The sequence below is a fragment of the Pan paniscus genome, chromosome 4 (assembly GCF_029289425.2).
Source record: "Pan paniscus chromosome 4, NHGRI_mPanPan1-v2.0_pri, whole genome shotgun sequence".
In the NCBI taxonomy this organism is placed as follows: domain Eukaryota; kingdom Metazoa; phylum Chordata; class Mammalia; order Primates; family Hominidae; genus Pan; species Pan paniscus.
Window position 1 is genome coordinate 24,536,627 of NC_073253.2, and position 14,913 is coordinate 24,551,539.

General features: G+C 37.7%; 1 protein-coding gene across 3 annotated transcripts in view; it reads right to left on the reverse strand.

Annotated features, from left to right (window-relative positions):
* Positions 1-14,913, reverse strand: part of ADGRV1 (adhesion G protein-coupled receptor V1) — a 602,883-nt gene that overhangs the window by 303,617 nt on the left and 284,353 nt on the right. For all 3 annotated transcript variants that reach the window (XM_003822773.3, XM_055112209.1, XM_055112210.1), the window contains 4 exons: positions 8,463-8,647; positions 3,762-4,011; positions 3,091-3,230; positions 1,390-1,550 (listed from right to left, as the gene is read on the reverse strand). In XM_003822773.3, the coding sequence (XP_003822821.2) occupies positions 1,390-1,550; positions 3,091-3,230; positions 3,762-4,011; positions 8,463-8,647 (736 nt within the window). The remainder of the gene's footprint in view (positions 1-1,389; positions 1,551-3,090; positions 3,231-3,761; positions 4,012-8,462; positions 8,648-14,913) is intronic.

Genomic DNA, 14,913 nt, shown 5'->3' on the forward strand with positions numbered 1-14,913 from the left:
ACATTATATCTTTTGATTTTATTTCATCATTCTATAAAATTTCTTTGCTCTTTAAATACATTAGCATAAAAGTAAAACAGGATGTCTCCATCTGATTTTGGAACTATGTGGACCTAGAAGATTCTATTACATAAGAAATGTCATCCTTTATGAAAGATATTAAGAATAAGAAGTTATTATCTTGCTATTGAATTGAAGTTAGGTTCAGAATTAAAATACATTAAAGAAAATTTATAACTATATAAAATAAAGTTATATTGGAAAGACTGGCAACCAGAACAAAGAATAGTAATTAATTACTTGATTCTATCTCCAGAAAAACTTCCTAAAAGATAATGACTATTAGAGAGACTGTTTGCATACCAAATACAAGAGATATGCATTCAATAATAATCACATTTACAGACAAAATATCACTAAAGCAGAATGTCAGAAATGTCTGACTTCATATATTTATCACCCTGTTACATAGACACAATTTATAATCAAATATCATGGGTGGGAAAAATGAAGTACAGAGAAACTAAGTAATTTGATCCAGGTCCCACAACTAGCTAACAGCATAATTAGGATTTGAACCCAAGCAGTCTGGCTCCAAAGTTTGCATTTTTTAACCATTACCCTATGCCCAGCTCTTAATTTAATTCACTGTATAGCACCTTGTTCATAGAAAAAGTTGTGGGGCTGAAAGAAGAGAATCAGGGCACAGAATGGGTGAGGGTGGGGTATAGAATTATAGTTTAAGGAATTCTCAGATGCCCGACCATATAATTAATACAGCAAATAATAATACTTCTATTGTTAAGTTGTTGGGTAAATAGTTTGACAGACATTAATACAATTTAATTTCTTCTTACTGCCAAATATGAGGCCTAGATGTGGAATGTGAAAGATGATTTATTTTTTAACACAGTGGTTGGCATATTCACAACTCTTAAGTTGTAGAATACAAAATCTACCCATGAGGTAGCTTTAAAAACAATAAAAGCACAAAATTCTTTGCATGTATTTTTTTGAAAATTCTTTGTATGTATTATTTAATATCTCACATAGTCCTCACATTGTAACTGCAGTACCTGCCCTCTAAACCATGGTACTGTAAACTATAGCCTTTCCTTACCTATTATCTAGCTTCTATCCTACACTGTATTACATATTCTTTATGGGGTGAAACTGTCTCATTCTTTACTGTATCCTCAGTACAGAGATGGCCCTCCATAAATATTTGTTGAATGAATTAATGACTAAGACAACGAAAAAGTTTGTATTCTTCTAGTGCTGATGAATTACGGTATGTTTGCATCTTGCATACGTAAAAGGATTATGGGAAAACAGACTTTCATTTTCATAAATATTTATAACCATTGATTCAAAAATACTGTCACTGACCTGAGATACATATAAATCCAGAAGTGAAGAAGGCTTCATTGTATGAAGACAAGTTGTCAGTCTGAGCATAGACAGCATACACAGACATGTGTGAACAGGCACATTCCACATAGTCTGCAGTTTCCTCAACCACTTTGCAAAACTGACTGTCAGACAACCAGCTAGGGCAAAAACACAATAGTCATTTTTCCTCTTTCATCAATACTGAAGGTGTTGAGATGGCTTTTAAAGAAAAAATAGCTTACTGAAATTAAGTGTTCTTTGCTCAAGACTTAAGTAGACCACATTTTCAAGAAGAAACAGTGAAGGGAACATCTTGTCCAGGACATGACACAACGGATTCCACAGGATGTCTTAAGAAGCAGCCTAAATACCAACCAAAGCTTTGAAGGCATTCCTGGTACCAAAGGAGCTTGTCCTCTCAACAGGGCAGTACAAATTCCTACCTAATCTAGCAAACCTACCCGACATGCTCAATAGAAGGCACTCTTCTCTACCATTCAAAACTCACACAAGAACAACATGGCTGTGATATGTGTTTACTCTTCCTTGTTTTTTTTCTTCCACAAGTCCTTGTATTTTGAACCATATAAATTACTTGTATGGTTATCTAAGATTTCTTCCTCAATTTTTTTCTACTTTGGAGTGACTTATGTGTATGTTTTCTAAGGTTCTTAAAAGTGTTTCCTTTATGAATTCTGGCTAATTTAGCAGAAAAACCATGTCATAATTTTAGCAAACATTGCATCTGATGCCAAGCCTTCTGAGCCTTCCTCAGTGACTATCGCTTGAGCCTCTTCCCTTAAAATGCCTCTTAATTTCTTTACTTTTTTAAGGACCTAAAACTTCCTTACCCAAACTCCAGATGCAGCTTGAAACATTCATTATTAATTATATATTGAAGATTTCAGAGTATTTCTATTTATTAGGTTTAAGATTTGTTTTAAACCTAGGAAGAAATTTCAAGTGGAATTTTTTTAAGAGAAAGAAAGCAGAAATTTCAGTGTTTTTGAGGAAAGTTGGTTACCAAACTAAGCTATTGTATTAAACCTATTTAGAATTTTAGTTTGCGTGGCTGAAATTCAGTAATAAACAAAATCAAGTGGCTGACAGGAACCCTAGACCCTTCTAGGCCAGCACTGCCTGATCCTGCAGCATTGACTGAGCTCCTAGTGACTGTAACTGCTCAGAAATTTGAGGCCTGAGGCCGAGGAGATTCAAAAAAAGAATCATTCTTTCCTTCCCATTTGTGTCCATGGATTTAATCTCAAAATGTACTTCAAGCCATGTGGACTAGAATTATAAATTCCTGCTGATTCTTCTTAAACACAAGGCATCAGTTTCCAGAACCACAAGCCCAGATGGAAAGGGTAAAAGAAGGAATTTCTTTCCTGCCCAATAAATTTACTAGTAACTTCAAGGTTATCAGAATTGAGCAGAACTCATGCCACATCCCATGAAAGTAGTAAAAATGAAGAAGTAAATAATGTGCTACACACATACTGAAATGCTGGGCTGCATTTGCCATCAGAACAATACTAGACCATTTCCTATGCTGCTTCCTCTTATTTATTGTGGAGGTTATTTTCCAGTCTAATGTCATCTGGGGCCACCATCTATGCTCAGTACAAAACATTAGGCTCAGTGGTACCAAAATGGGGAAGGACCAAATTCTGATTTTTTTATTTTATTAATAAGTACCTTGCAGCAGCCTGATTCCAAAGGAGACACAGAGATGTCTGAGGAATAATTCTAGGCTCAGCAGCATAAATCCTGTAGAGAACCTCATTGTCATTAGTCAGGAGTTGTGAACTCTGACCTTTCACACTCAAAGATAATACCTAGAATGTCAAAAACAACAGAACATATAATGATGTTTTACAATTGGTGTAATGACTGAGTCTCTTACCCTGAACTTGACTTCATTTTTCTAGTAGCTACAGTCATTTGTTTTCTCTCACTGTTAGTATTTAGCTCACTTATGCATGCAGGACGTCCGATTGGTTTTCCATTGTGCCCTTTCTACCCCGCCTTAGCCATTCAGCAGTCTTCAGCTGACAACACTCACTTTGACTCTAACTGGATGACTTCATTAAAAGTTAAGTACGTAATAGTATATTAGTTAAAGCTATATATTTTTTACTTTCCCCACATATATAATATGTATTTTACTCAAAACATGAAGGATATATTTCCAACTCATTTAGAAACGAAACTTTCTACAAATAGTTCATAAAGATGGAACACATTTCATAGTAGTTCACCATGTGTAGCACTTACCAAAACTGTGATCAAACAAATGCATTCCAAGTGTGCCTGCTAAAGAAATAAATCAGATTCCAACCACATAAGTGTTTTGAATGAAAGATTACCTTATTTTTTAGGGTAGGAAGATTGTTTCCACTTATAAACCACTGTTGGCTGCTATACTCTGTAAACTGGACTAATTTACATGTACTTTTCCCAGCCATTATTTCTGCATCCTGGACATCCAGTAGCCTCTCTGGAATTTGAATGTAATCTCCTTCCTTTCCTTCAAACTTGTGTCCATTGATTTGCTGAGGATACCAGTGAAGAGCCAATATTGACAAATATGGGCAACTATCAAGGATGGTTTTGCTTCTACAACAGAAAAGCAAAGGGTCTGTAAAAATGGCATGTATTTGAATACATATATCCACTTATATTTGTTAAAGTGCATTACACTTGGATTCTATTCTTCATGTATAACAATAACACAACAAACCCAGAAGCAGTAGATAGAATGTGCCTTCAGTTCTTTTGTGGATAATTGTCATGATTTTTTGCACAGAATTTTCTGCATCCTCTTGCTTGATCCTCCTAGTAACCTAAAACACGGGTTTTTGAAAACTGTTTTATGGATATCAAGATGAAATCTGTGGCCATAAAGATGAAATCTGTGGCTTTAAAAGTGTGCTTTTCTATGTTAGTCACATCAGCATTGCTGGAATAGGTTGAGAAAAGCATGTCCCCCCACTGAGCTAAAGCCCTTCACTTTATTTAAGAACATCATAAACCTTATATATCCAGGCCCATGTTTTCAACAAGAGTTTACCTCATGCCTTTCTAATCCACCAGAGACTGCCTAATATAATCTTATTTGACTGATAAGAGAAACAGCACTGAACAGTGATCTTTTTTCACTTAACAAGTCTGTTTTGAAGATCTACTAGGCATAATAAGAGCCTGGGCTCAGTGAAATTGCTTCTAAACCTCAGTGTGCATTGAAATTACTTGGAAGTTTGCTTTAAAGTACAGATTTCTAGATTACATCACAGATTTACTAAATCAGAATCCCTACTGAAGGAGGGGATTAGGGGTTCTAGGAATTTATATTTGTAACCAGTCCCCCAGAGAATCAGATGCATCCTGTTGGCTGACCCACCATGTTTGCAAACAATCAGGAGACACACAGATAAATCAGATCTTAAACCTGCCAGGAAAAGTTGAGAGAATATTAGAATGTTGGGATAAGATTTATGCATTAAATGTTAAAAGTTATATATGTCACAACAGATGTAGAGTATGTACAACTACATCGTAGATTTACATGATATCTTGTCAAGACCCCAGATGTAGGAAATGGAGCAGAGAATTTTAAACTGAGTCAGGAAAAGAAAGAGTAAGGGCCAACTTTTTCATGTAGTGATACATCCTCTCTACAAAAAATCTCCTCTGTAACCTCAGCTACCCTATTTGAATTGGTGCCTTCAAATACCTGAATTGAATCCACTTATTCACCTGGGGCTCTAGGTCCTTTGTCCATGTCTCCTATTGAAACACCTCAATTTGTATGGACCTCACATACCTCCACCTCCACCATAACTTGTCAAAATCTCATCTTTTAATCTGAAGTCACCACATCTTCAATGGTGACTCTCAGCCTAAAAGGTGTCACTGCAGACTCCCTGACCAGATACAATGTGGAAGAGACCAGTGAACCTCAAACACATGACTCCACATCCCTTTTCCCCTCCCACCCTTTGTCATCTACTGAGACTCAGTCCAGTCAGGGACTCTGTTATCTTGGCAAACTAAGAACATCACCACATGCAGTGACTCTTCCTAAGCTTGATGCAAGCATAACAAATTCCTGACACCTTCTATTTGCTGATAACCATAATTTCCCTGACACTTTATCCTATGACACCTATGTCCCTCAAATGCATTCACCTTGATCAATCCCACAGTCTGCTTTATACCTAAGTTGATATGAGGGGGAAAACTCCCACATTGACATGTAGATTGGCACCACTGCAAATTCACAGTGACCAACCTCAGTTGGACCCTCAGTGCCACCTGGCATTATTTTTACTTGGCTTCCAAGTGATTGTTCTAGATTCCGTCATTCTCCTCAATATCCTTGCTCACTCCCCAAATGCTTAACTCTCAGCAGACTCCCTTAATATTGCTCAAGACAATGTATAAATAATGCATATCAGAATGTTCAGCATCTTTAGGGCTTCCTGAGTAAACAAACTAGTCTTGATCTCTCTCTTATTTTCTGTGTTCAATTTGTCATCTTCATATTAATTCTACCACCTAATTGTTTTCAAGGTACCACCCTCCCATGTCCCTGCCTTAATTTCAGTCCTCATTTTCTTTTACCTGAACAGTAATCCCCTTTGTGGTTTTCCTATTTCTTTATTTGCCCTATTCTCTAACCTTTAACACTCTTCTCAACATAATGTCTCTAAAATCCAAAGTCAGATTCATTCTCTCTCTCTCTCTCTCTCTCTCACACACACACACACACACACACACACACACACACACACCCTACCTAGCTTACTCCATGTTCAATCTTTAACAAACTGATGAGCTCCCCAAACATACCATGCTAATTCTTGCCTGACTGCCATTGTACATGCTGTTTCCTCTTCCTGGACAACTCAAAAGGAAAGGTAAGTCTATTTAGTGGAAGCGTATGGCAGAAAACATGTTGATTCATTTACTCATTCTACTCCCTCATTTTATTGTAACCATTGAAAATCCACCACATACCAGACATTGTTCTAGGCCCGTGAATACAGCATTCAACAAAACAGAAAAGGCCACTCTTTCTGTGCATCTTATAAGCTCTTGAGTTTTCACTGGGCCCTTGAAGGCATAGATATGGGACTCAACATGCACAGCAAGGTAGATGGTTCACATCTAAGACAACCTTGTGATTTTAACATGCTGGTGATCTTATAGAGATACAGGGAAAAGGGAAAAGAAGAATGAGATTGTGGGGATTGCAAAGCTATGAACTGCTTGATTTCATTGAACAAAATAGTTGAACATAGTTCAACAGGGGAAAACAATAACAGGTATTCTTGACTACACACACACACAAATGCATACTGTGGCCTCACTTAGTGCAAACTTACTTGAAGCAAATAAATGATCCATTTCAGAGGTTTCTGAAGACAGCATTAGAGACATTTATAAGAGGCACTAAGGAGCTGAACTGTTAATCATTGGTCTCAGATGGACATTTAGGAGCAGTGGTGAGGATTGGAGAATCCTTTCAAAAGCCCCATGTGAGGCTTTTCTGATTTTGCACATTAAGAAAACCTCAATTTCCAGGACTCACTCATCAAAATTAAAGGAAGAGTAGAGTATAGGGATATGTTGATTCTATACCTTTACCTCAAGTCACACCCTAGCACTGATCTGGGATGAAAGTATAGGGCACTTCAGAGCCATGGGGCTGGAGGGGGCAGATTTTGCTATGAAGTAGGTGGTTACAATCTGTTCTGACCACAGGTGTCCAGCAGGGGCTGTAGACTCAAGTAAGTCTGGGGTTGAGTCCAGGCCTCTCCATGAACTAATTGTGTGACCCTTGGCAAGCTGTGTAAGATTTCTAGCCTTAGTGTCTACATCTGTAAATAGGGGTATTAAAAGCCCTCACTCAAATCCTGAATAGCTACTTAAAATGATCTCTGTAAGGACAAAATAATATGCACAACTTTTAGCAAGGATTAGGTTGAACCACATGGAAATTTCATTATACTGTTTTTACCTATTAACAAAGGCAATCGATATTGTTCAATTTAAATCAATGTCAGGACTATAGCAGAGGTATAATTAATATCATTTGTATCATTATTATTTTATTCCTTGTTCTTATAACTTTTTTCTATCTGGATTGACTATCTCTTTGAACTTCGTATGTCTTGTGACCTAGGAACTAACATTGGGCTGGGCACAGTGGCTCACGCTTGTAATCCCAGCATTTTGGGAAGCCAAGACAGGTGGATCGCTTGAGCCCAGGAGTTCAAGACCAGCCTGAGCAACATGGTGAAATTCTGTCTCTACAAAAAATACAAAAATAAGCCAGGTGTGGTGGTGCACGCCTCTGGTCCCAGCTATTAGGGAGGTTGAGGTGAGAGAATCACCCAAGCCTAGGAGGCGGAGGTTGAAGTGAGCCAAGACCCCGCCATTGCACTCCAGCCTGGGCGACAAGAGCGAAACTCCATCTAAAAATATATATATATAGTTAATATAGAGGTAATTAGTATAGTACCTATAGCATAGAGGTATGTTAACATATAGTTATAAAATTAATTATGTAGTTAATAATGAACATGAGCCACATTTTATTTTTTCCTTTTCCTCTTGCTAGCTTTCCGACAACTAGTCTGAAGTTCAACAACAGTCTGAGAGTTGTCTCCAGATGGACAAAACAATCACAGTTGTTTGTGATTGGGGAAAGCACAATTAATAACACATCAAAACACTCCTAAAGGCTGTAATCTCTCTTTTTTTTTCTATTCAGAATGTATCTTTCACTCATTAAATAAATAAGAGTAAACAGTAAGGCTTTTGTTATTTTCAAAAAACACTTCAAAATAAGTGGAATATATTGTTGACAGTATACATTTATTTTTTTGATGTACCTGCTATGTTTCCTTCAAATAATTAACTTCAACTTTCCAAGTGGTACAATGCATTGACTGTATCATTCTTAGTTACATCATCTAAATGTCATTTTGCATTACATATTGCTTTGTAAACAGTGAAAAAAATGCATAAAAGGTACTGCTAATATATTAAAAGATACTTACTTTTCACCAGGAGAGCCGCAAGTAACATTAGTCAGCAGAGAAAAGGCAAAATTCTCAGTCACTTCAGCAAAGTGACTGAATCCCCTAGTGTCCTTGCGCTTTGGGTTAATAAGAGAACAAAGAATCTCATAGAAAAGAGTTCGGCTGGCAACACTGAAAGCTTGAATTTTTCCTTCAGTAGTTATCTGGAAAAAGAATCTAAGTATAAAAATATATCTATAAAAATAAATTTCTTAAATTATATGCTATACATATATGTGTGTGTGTTCCTTATTAATAGTTATTAACATTAGTAAGGATAAACCTATGAAAACTTAAGAGAAATTGGTATCAAAATTATATTTCAAATATATATATTTGCAGTTGAAAAGGCATTAAGTAATCATCTATAAAGAAAAGGCATAATCACCAAAATATTTTCTACTTAATCATTAGATAAAGTCCTAAATGCCTGCACAGATTATTTAATTTTAACTACAATAATTAACATCATGAGTTAAAATTAGTCTCACTTTTACATCTACCCCAGGGATTCTTATTCTTTTGACCAACAAATAAGGAAATAAATACCTCAAGAATATTTGTTTATAATAGTGGCAAAATTATTTTTTTCCAGTAAATAGAAGCTACCATAATCACTAAATATTTAAAGCACCAAATGAGAAAATCCTTTTCAAGATTAGTCAAAAGCTTTTGCCTTTTTCAATAAGTATGACCCTTCCTACTAAAAAAAACTGGGTTATTTGTTTTTTTGAGAAACAGGGGAAAAAAGGAGGAAAAATCCAAAATGACGGGGGACTGAGAGGTGACAGCGTGCTGGCAGCCCTCACAGCCCTCGCTCACTCTCGGTGCCTCCTCGGCCTTGGTGCCCACTCTGGCCGCGCTTGAGGAGCCCTTCAGCCCACCGCTGCACTGTGGGAGCCCCTTTCTGGGCTGGCCGAGGCCGGAACCGGCTCCCTCAGCTTGCAGGGAGGTGTGGAGGGAGAGGCGGGAACCAGGGCGGGAACCAGGGCCAGCGCGAGTTCCGGGTGGGCATGGGCTCAGCGGGCCCCGCACTCAGCGGCCAGCCAGCCCTGCCAGCCCCGGGCAGTGAGGGGCTTAGCACCTTGGCCAGCAGCTGCTGTGCTCGACTTCTCGCCGGGCCTTAGCTGCCTCCCTGCGGGGCAGGGCTCGGGACCTGCAGCCCACCATGCCTGAGCCTCCCCCCACCACCGTGGGCTCCTGAGCAGCCCAAGCCTCCCCGACGAGCACCTCCCCCTGCTCCAGGGCACCCAGTCCCATCAACCGCCCAAGGGCTGAGGAGTGTGGGCACATGGCGCAGGACTGGCAGGCAGCTCCACCTGCAGCCCTGGTGCAGGATCCACTGGGTGAAGCCAGCTGGGCTCCTGAGTCTGGTGGGGACTTGGAGAATATGTCTAGCTAAGGGATTGTAAATACACCAATCGGCACTCTGTATCTAGCTTAAGGTTTATAAACACACCAATCAGCACCCTGTGTCTAGCTCAGGGTTTGTGAATGCACCAATAGGCACTCTGTATCTAGTTAATCTGGTGGGGACTTGGAGATCTTTATGTCTAGCTAAGGGATTGTAAATACACCAATCAGCACTCTGTATCTAGCTCAAGGTTTGTAAACACACCAATCAGCACCCTGTGTCTAGCTCAGGGTTTGTGAATGCACCAATCAGCACTCTGTATCTAGTTAACATGGTGGGGGCTTGGAGAACCTTTATGTCTAGCTAAGGGATTGTGAACGCATGAATCAGCACTCTGTATCTAGCTCAAGGTTTGTAAGTGCACCAATCAGCACTCTGTGTCTAGCTCAGGGTTTGTAAATACACCAGTTGACACTCCGTATCTAGCTAATCTAGTGGGGACATGGAGAACTTTTGTGTCTAGCTCAGGGATTATAAACGCACCAGTCAGCACCCTGTCAAAATGGACCAATCAGCGCTCTGTAAAACAGACCAATCGGCTCTCTGTAAAATGGACCAATCAGCAGGATGTGGGTGGGGCCAGATAAGAGAATAAAAGCAGGCTGCCTGAGCCAGCAGCGGCAACCTGCTCGGGTCCCCTTCCACACTGTGGAAGCTTTGTTCTTCCGCTCTTTGCAATAAATCTTGCTACTGCTCACTCTTTGGGTCCACGCTGCCTTTACGAGCTGTAACACTCACCGCGAAGGTCTGCAGCTTCACTCCTGAGCCAGCGAGACCACAAACTCACCAGAAGGAAGAAACTCTGAACACATCCGAACCTCAGAAGGAACAAACTCCAGACACGCCGCCTTTAAGAACTGTAACACTCACCGCGAGGGTCCACGGCTTCATTCTTGAAGTCAGTGAGACCAAGAACCCACCAATTCCGGACACAGGACCACATCTTTATCATTTAAGCATTGGTGTGAAGCCACTTACTCCATTACCTTCTGATAAGTCCCTATTACTTCCTCAAACTCTAAAAGTCATCACTTTCTCTATGATTCTTACACTATGCCCCATCTACCAACCTACATTATCACTCTCTTTGTAACTTGCATGTAACTTTATCAGTGAACTTATAACAACCTTGAAATGATTTATCTGTTTCAAGCTCTATGATTCTTAGACTATGCCCCATCTACCAACCTACATTATCACTCTCTTTGTAACTTACATGTAACTTTATCAGTGAACTTATGACAACCTTGAAATGATTTATCTGTTTCAAGCTCATCGTGAAAGTGGATCATGTTCCTCATTTTTATGACTTTGTAATCTAGTACAGTTCCAAGCTCATGGTAGAGCTCAAGATTGGCATTTATAAGAATAGTCATCTCCCAGATAGTAAGGCAGAGTGGAGAATAACCCACAGGGAAATGTAAAAGACACAGAATAAAAATTTAGCAATGCAAAAATTACAAATGGAGACAGAGCACAACCACTGGATACTGAAACAAGCAAACTGAATATGATAAATGGAAACAAGCTCAAGAAAATCTCCCAGAACTCAGAGAAAAGATAACAGGCTAGTAGGACAAATCTTGACAAATCCCTAAGATATAATTGTATATATAAAAGAGCAGGCAGAGAGGCAAAAAATAACACAGCTCCTTAAAATGCTGAAGAAATATTCATGTCTAAAAATGTAGAGATTGCTTTTATACTAGGGAAAATTAGAAAAAGAGACAACACCAGATATATTTGGGTGATTTTAAAAAATATTATTTCAAGAGTAAAAAAAAAAATCATACCAGAAACCAGACAGGAAAAAAATTACCAACAGAAAAACAAAAATTTAGTTTAACTTCCGACTTTTCTAAAAATGAAATGTCAGAAGCCAGCCAAGCAATATGTTCAGAATTGTAAGAATTAAAGGCTGTGATCCAGGGATTCTATGGCTACCCACACTTTCATTCATATTAAAAAAAAACAAAGTTTCTTTTAGTAAAGCACACAAAACTGAAACAAAAAGGCCATTTCTATAATACTCAGTTAGAACAGGGACCTTGTAGTTTTCAGCACTTTCTAGCAACTACTCTTCACAACAACCTGTGAGGAAGGTCCTATTGTCTTTGTTTTGTTTCCAGTTAGGGAAACTCAGGCAGAAGGAGGATGACTAACTTGTTCTTTTTGTTTGCGCACAATTGTGTTCACACACAATTGGTGACCACGAAGCCTAGGAGGTGCTCCTGACAGCCGCCCTACACTGCCTGGCAACACTCCCCACTTGCTTGTGCCAAAGCAACCACCTGGACTGACTCAGTTCACAGACAAGTCAGTCAAAATTACCTCGAGCATGAAATACAAAACCAGCCAGTAAAATACAGAGTTAACTCAAAATCCTTGTTAGTATGATTACAAAATAAATCAAGTGTAAAAACTAATTATTGAAATATAAGGTATCTGTTATTAAAAAGTATATGATGAAAAGAAACAGGCTGGCTCCACAAGGCCAGTTTACACAAACAACAAAAGAACTCCCAACAGTATTAAAATTGCCTTACGAACAAGTAGAAGACCTGAATCAACCATGGAAAAAACTTAAGAAGTTGTCAGGATAGAAGACAAAGACGGAGGCCTTTGGAGGTAGGGGATAGTCTATCAAACTTTTACAGAACTAATTATTCCTGTGCTCTTTCAAGTGTTTCAGAACAAAAAATTAGAGTCAACACCTCCTGATGGGCTTTGCCAAGCTTTGATAACCACAAAATCAAAACCTGACGAAATTGAAAGTTAGCATATCAGATTCAGGGGGGTTTTAGACTGCTCTTGCTATTAAGATGACTAAGAGCTTTTAAAATATTTTTTATTTCACTATGCCTGGGAAAATCAGGGGATAGAATATTCTGTCATAGCAAAAATTTGCCTGAACCCACAGCTGGATTTCATACAGAAAGTCTTTATAGTGAGGCATTTAAAGCTGATGCTCTTTTTTAGTATAATACTTGTGGCACTTCTAGCATGTGTAATAATATTACTTAAGATTTATTGAGATCTTTTAAAAGAAATACATTGTATATAATAGATTTTGTTTCAAAGAACTTAGAATGTGGGGGAAAATAAAATTTAAAAATGTAAAACAATTTCACTTAAAATATAATATCTTATAGAATGAAGTACCTTCCAGTACTTGGAAGTTCTATTCTGTCCTTTTTAATATGAGGTTATTTTAGAGTGTATATAATTTCATATGGCATATATAAATGGTTTGCCAGGTAAAGTACAAATGACCTTATTTGAATTTTAGACAGGCAACAATAACTTTTTGGTATAAATATGTCCCAAATAAGTATCTGCAATATGCTTATACTAAAAAATGTATTTGTGGTTTATCTGAAATTCAAACTTAACTGAGCATTCCTTCTTTTTATTTGGTAAATTTTGCCACCTTATCTTTATGTGATAATCCAAATTTTCAGTTCTTGTTTTATTATTCTCATTATTATTGCTATGCTTAAAATATAAAATATGTATTTCTTGCATTTTTAAATACATTTCATGCATTCATTTAGTCAGGCCCCTCATAATGGCTATCGTTTTTCCCAGTGTTTATCGTTATAAGAAGTAATGCTGAAATAAACATTCTCATCACACGTGTATTTGCAAAAATGTTCCCCACACTCATTAGTTGTGTTTTCACTTTGCTTTGGTGTATGCTAAGAGAAATTTTATTTAAATTGTATGTGGTCAAGTTATCAGTCATTTCCTTTGTGGCTTCTGGGTTTTGTCTGAGGCTTTGGAAAGATCTTCCCCATTCTAAACTAAAAAAATGAAATGACTGATCCACGTCTTCTGCTACTTTCATGGTTTCAGTTTTTCACTGAAATATTTGATCTGTCTAGAATTTATTGGGGGTAGAATTTAGGATAAGGTTCAGCTCTATTTTGCTTTCAAATGGTTACATCAGCCATCTCAACACTATTTGCTGAATAATATTTTCGACCCATTGATTTTTAAATAGCACTTTATCACATATAAAATTTTCATCTATGCTTCAGTTTTTGAACTTTTTGTTCTATTCCATTGATGTGAATGTTTATGTCTGCACCGGTGCCCCTTTAATCACAGTAACACCATATTTCAAATATGTTTTCATATCTGCTAGGGTAAGGTCCCTCTCCTTTTTTCTTCTTTTTCAGGAAAGTTCTGCCCATTTTCACATGTTTACATTTCCAGGTAAACTTTAGTATCATTTTATCAATGTAAAAATAACCCCAAAACAACCTAATGATATATTGATAGGAATTACGATTCATTTATAGGTTAATTTACAGAAAACTGTTGTGTCCATATATTGAATCTTCTTATTGCAGAACAAGGTATGAATTTCCATTTATTGAAGTCTATGTTAGTAGAATTTTTGTTTTCTTTATATATTTTCTGTATGTACATATGTAATATATATTTCTATAATTATTAAATAAGTCAGTTAAATCAACAGATTTCAGTATTGATGTACATATAAAAAAGGAATTTGAGAGTACATTATATCATACTATTTTTTAAAAAGTAGTGACAATAACTTGATTTGAAAATAACCAGAGCAAAGAAGGCTTCGGCTGAAATAAAATACTAGTCATTTTCTTTTAAGAATTCAAATGATGTTTTCTACTTGATTTTACAATTTTTTTTTTTTGAGATGGAGTCTTGCTCTGTTGCCCAGGCTGGAGAGCAGTGGCACCATCTCGGCTCACTGCAACCTCCACCTCCTGGGTTCAAGCGATTCTCCTGCCTCAGCCTCCCAAATAGCTGGGACTACAGGCATGTGCCACCGTGCCCGGCTAATTTTTGTATTTTTAGTAGAGACAGGGTTTCACATGTTGGCCACAGTGGTCTTGAACTCCTGACCTCAAGTGATCTGCCTGCCTCCGCCTCCCAAAGTGCTGGGATTACAGGCAATATTTTACAATATTACAATATTTTTATAACATTTAAAATATATTTTATCCCTCCAAGTATTCCCAGGTTATTTAT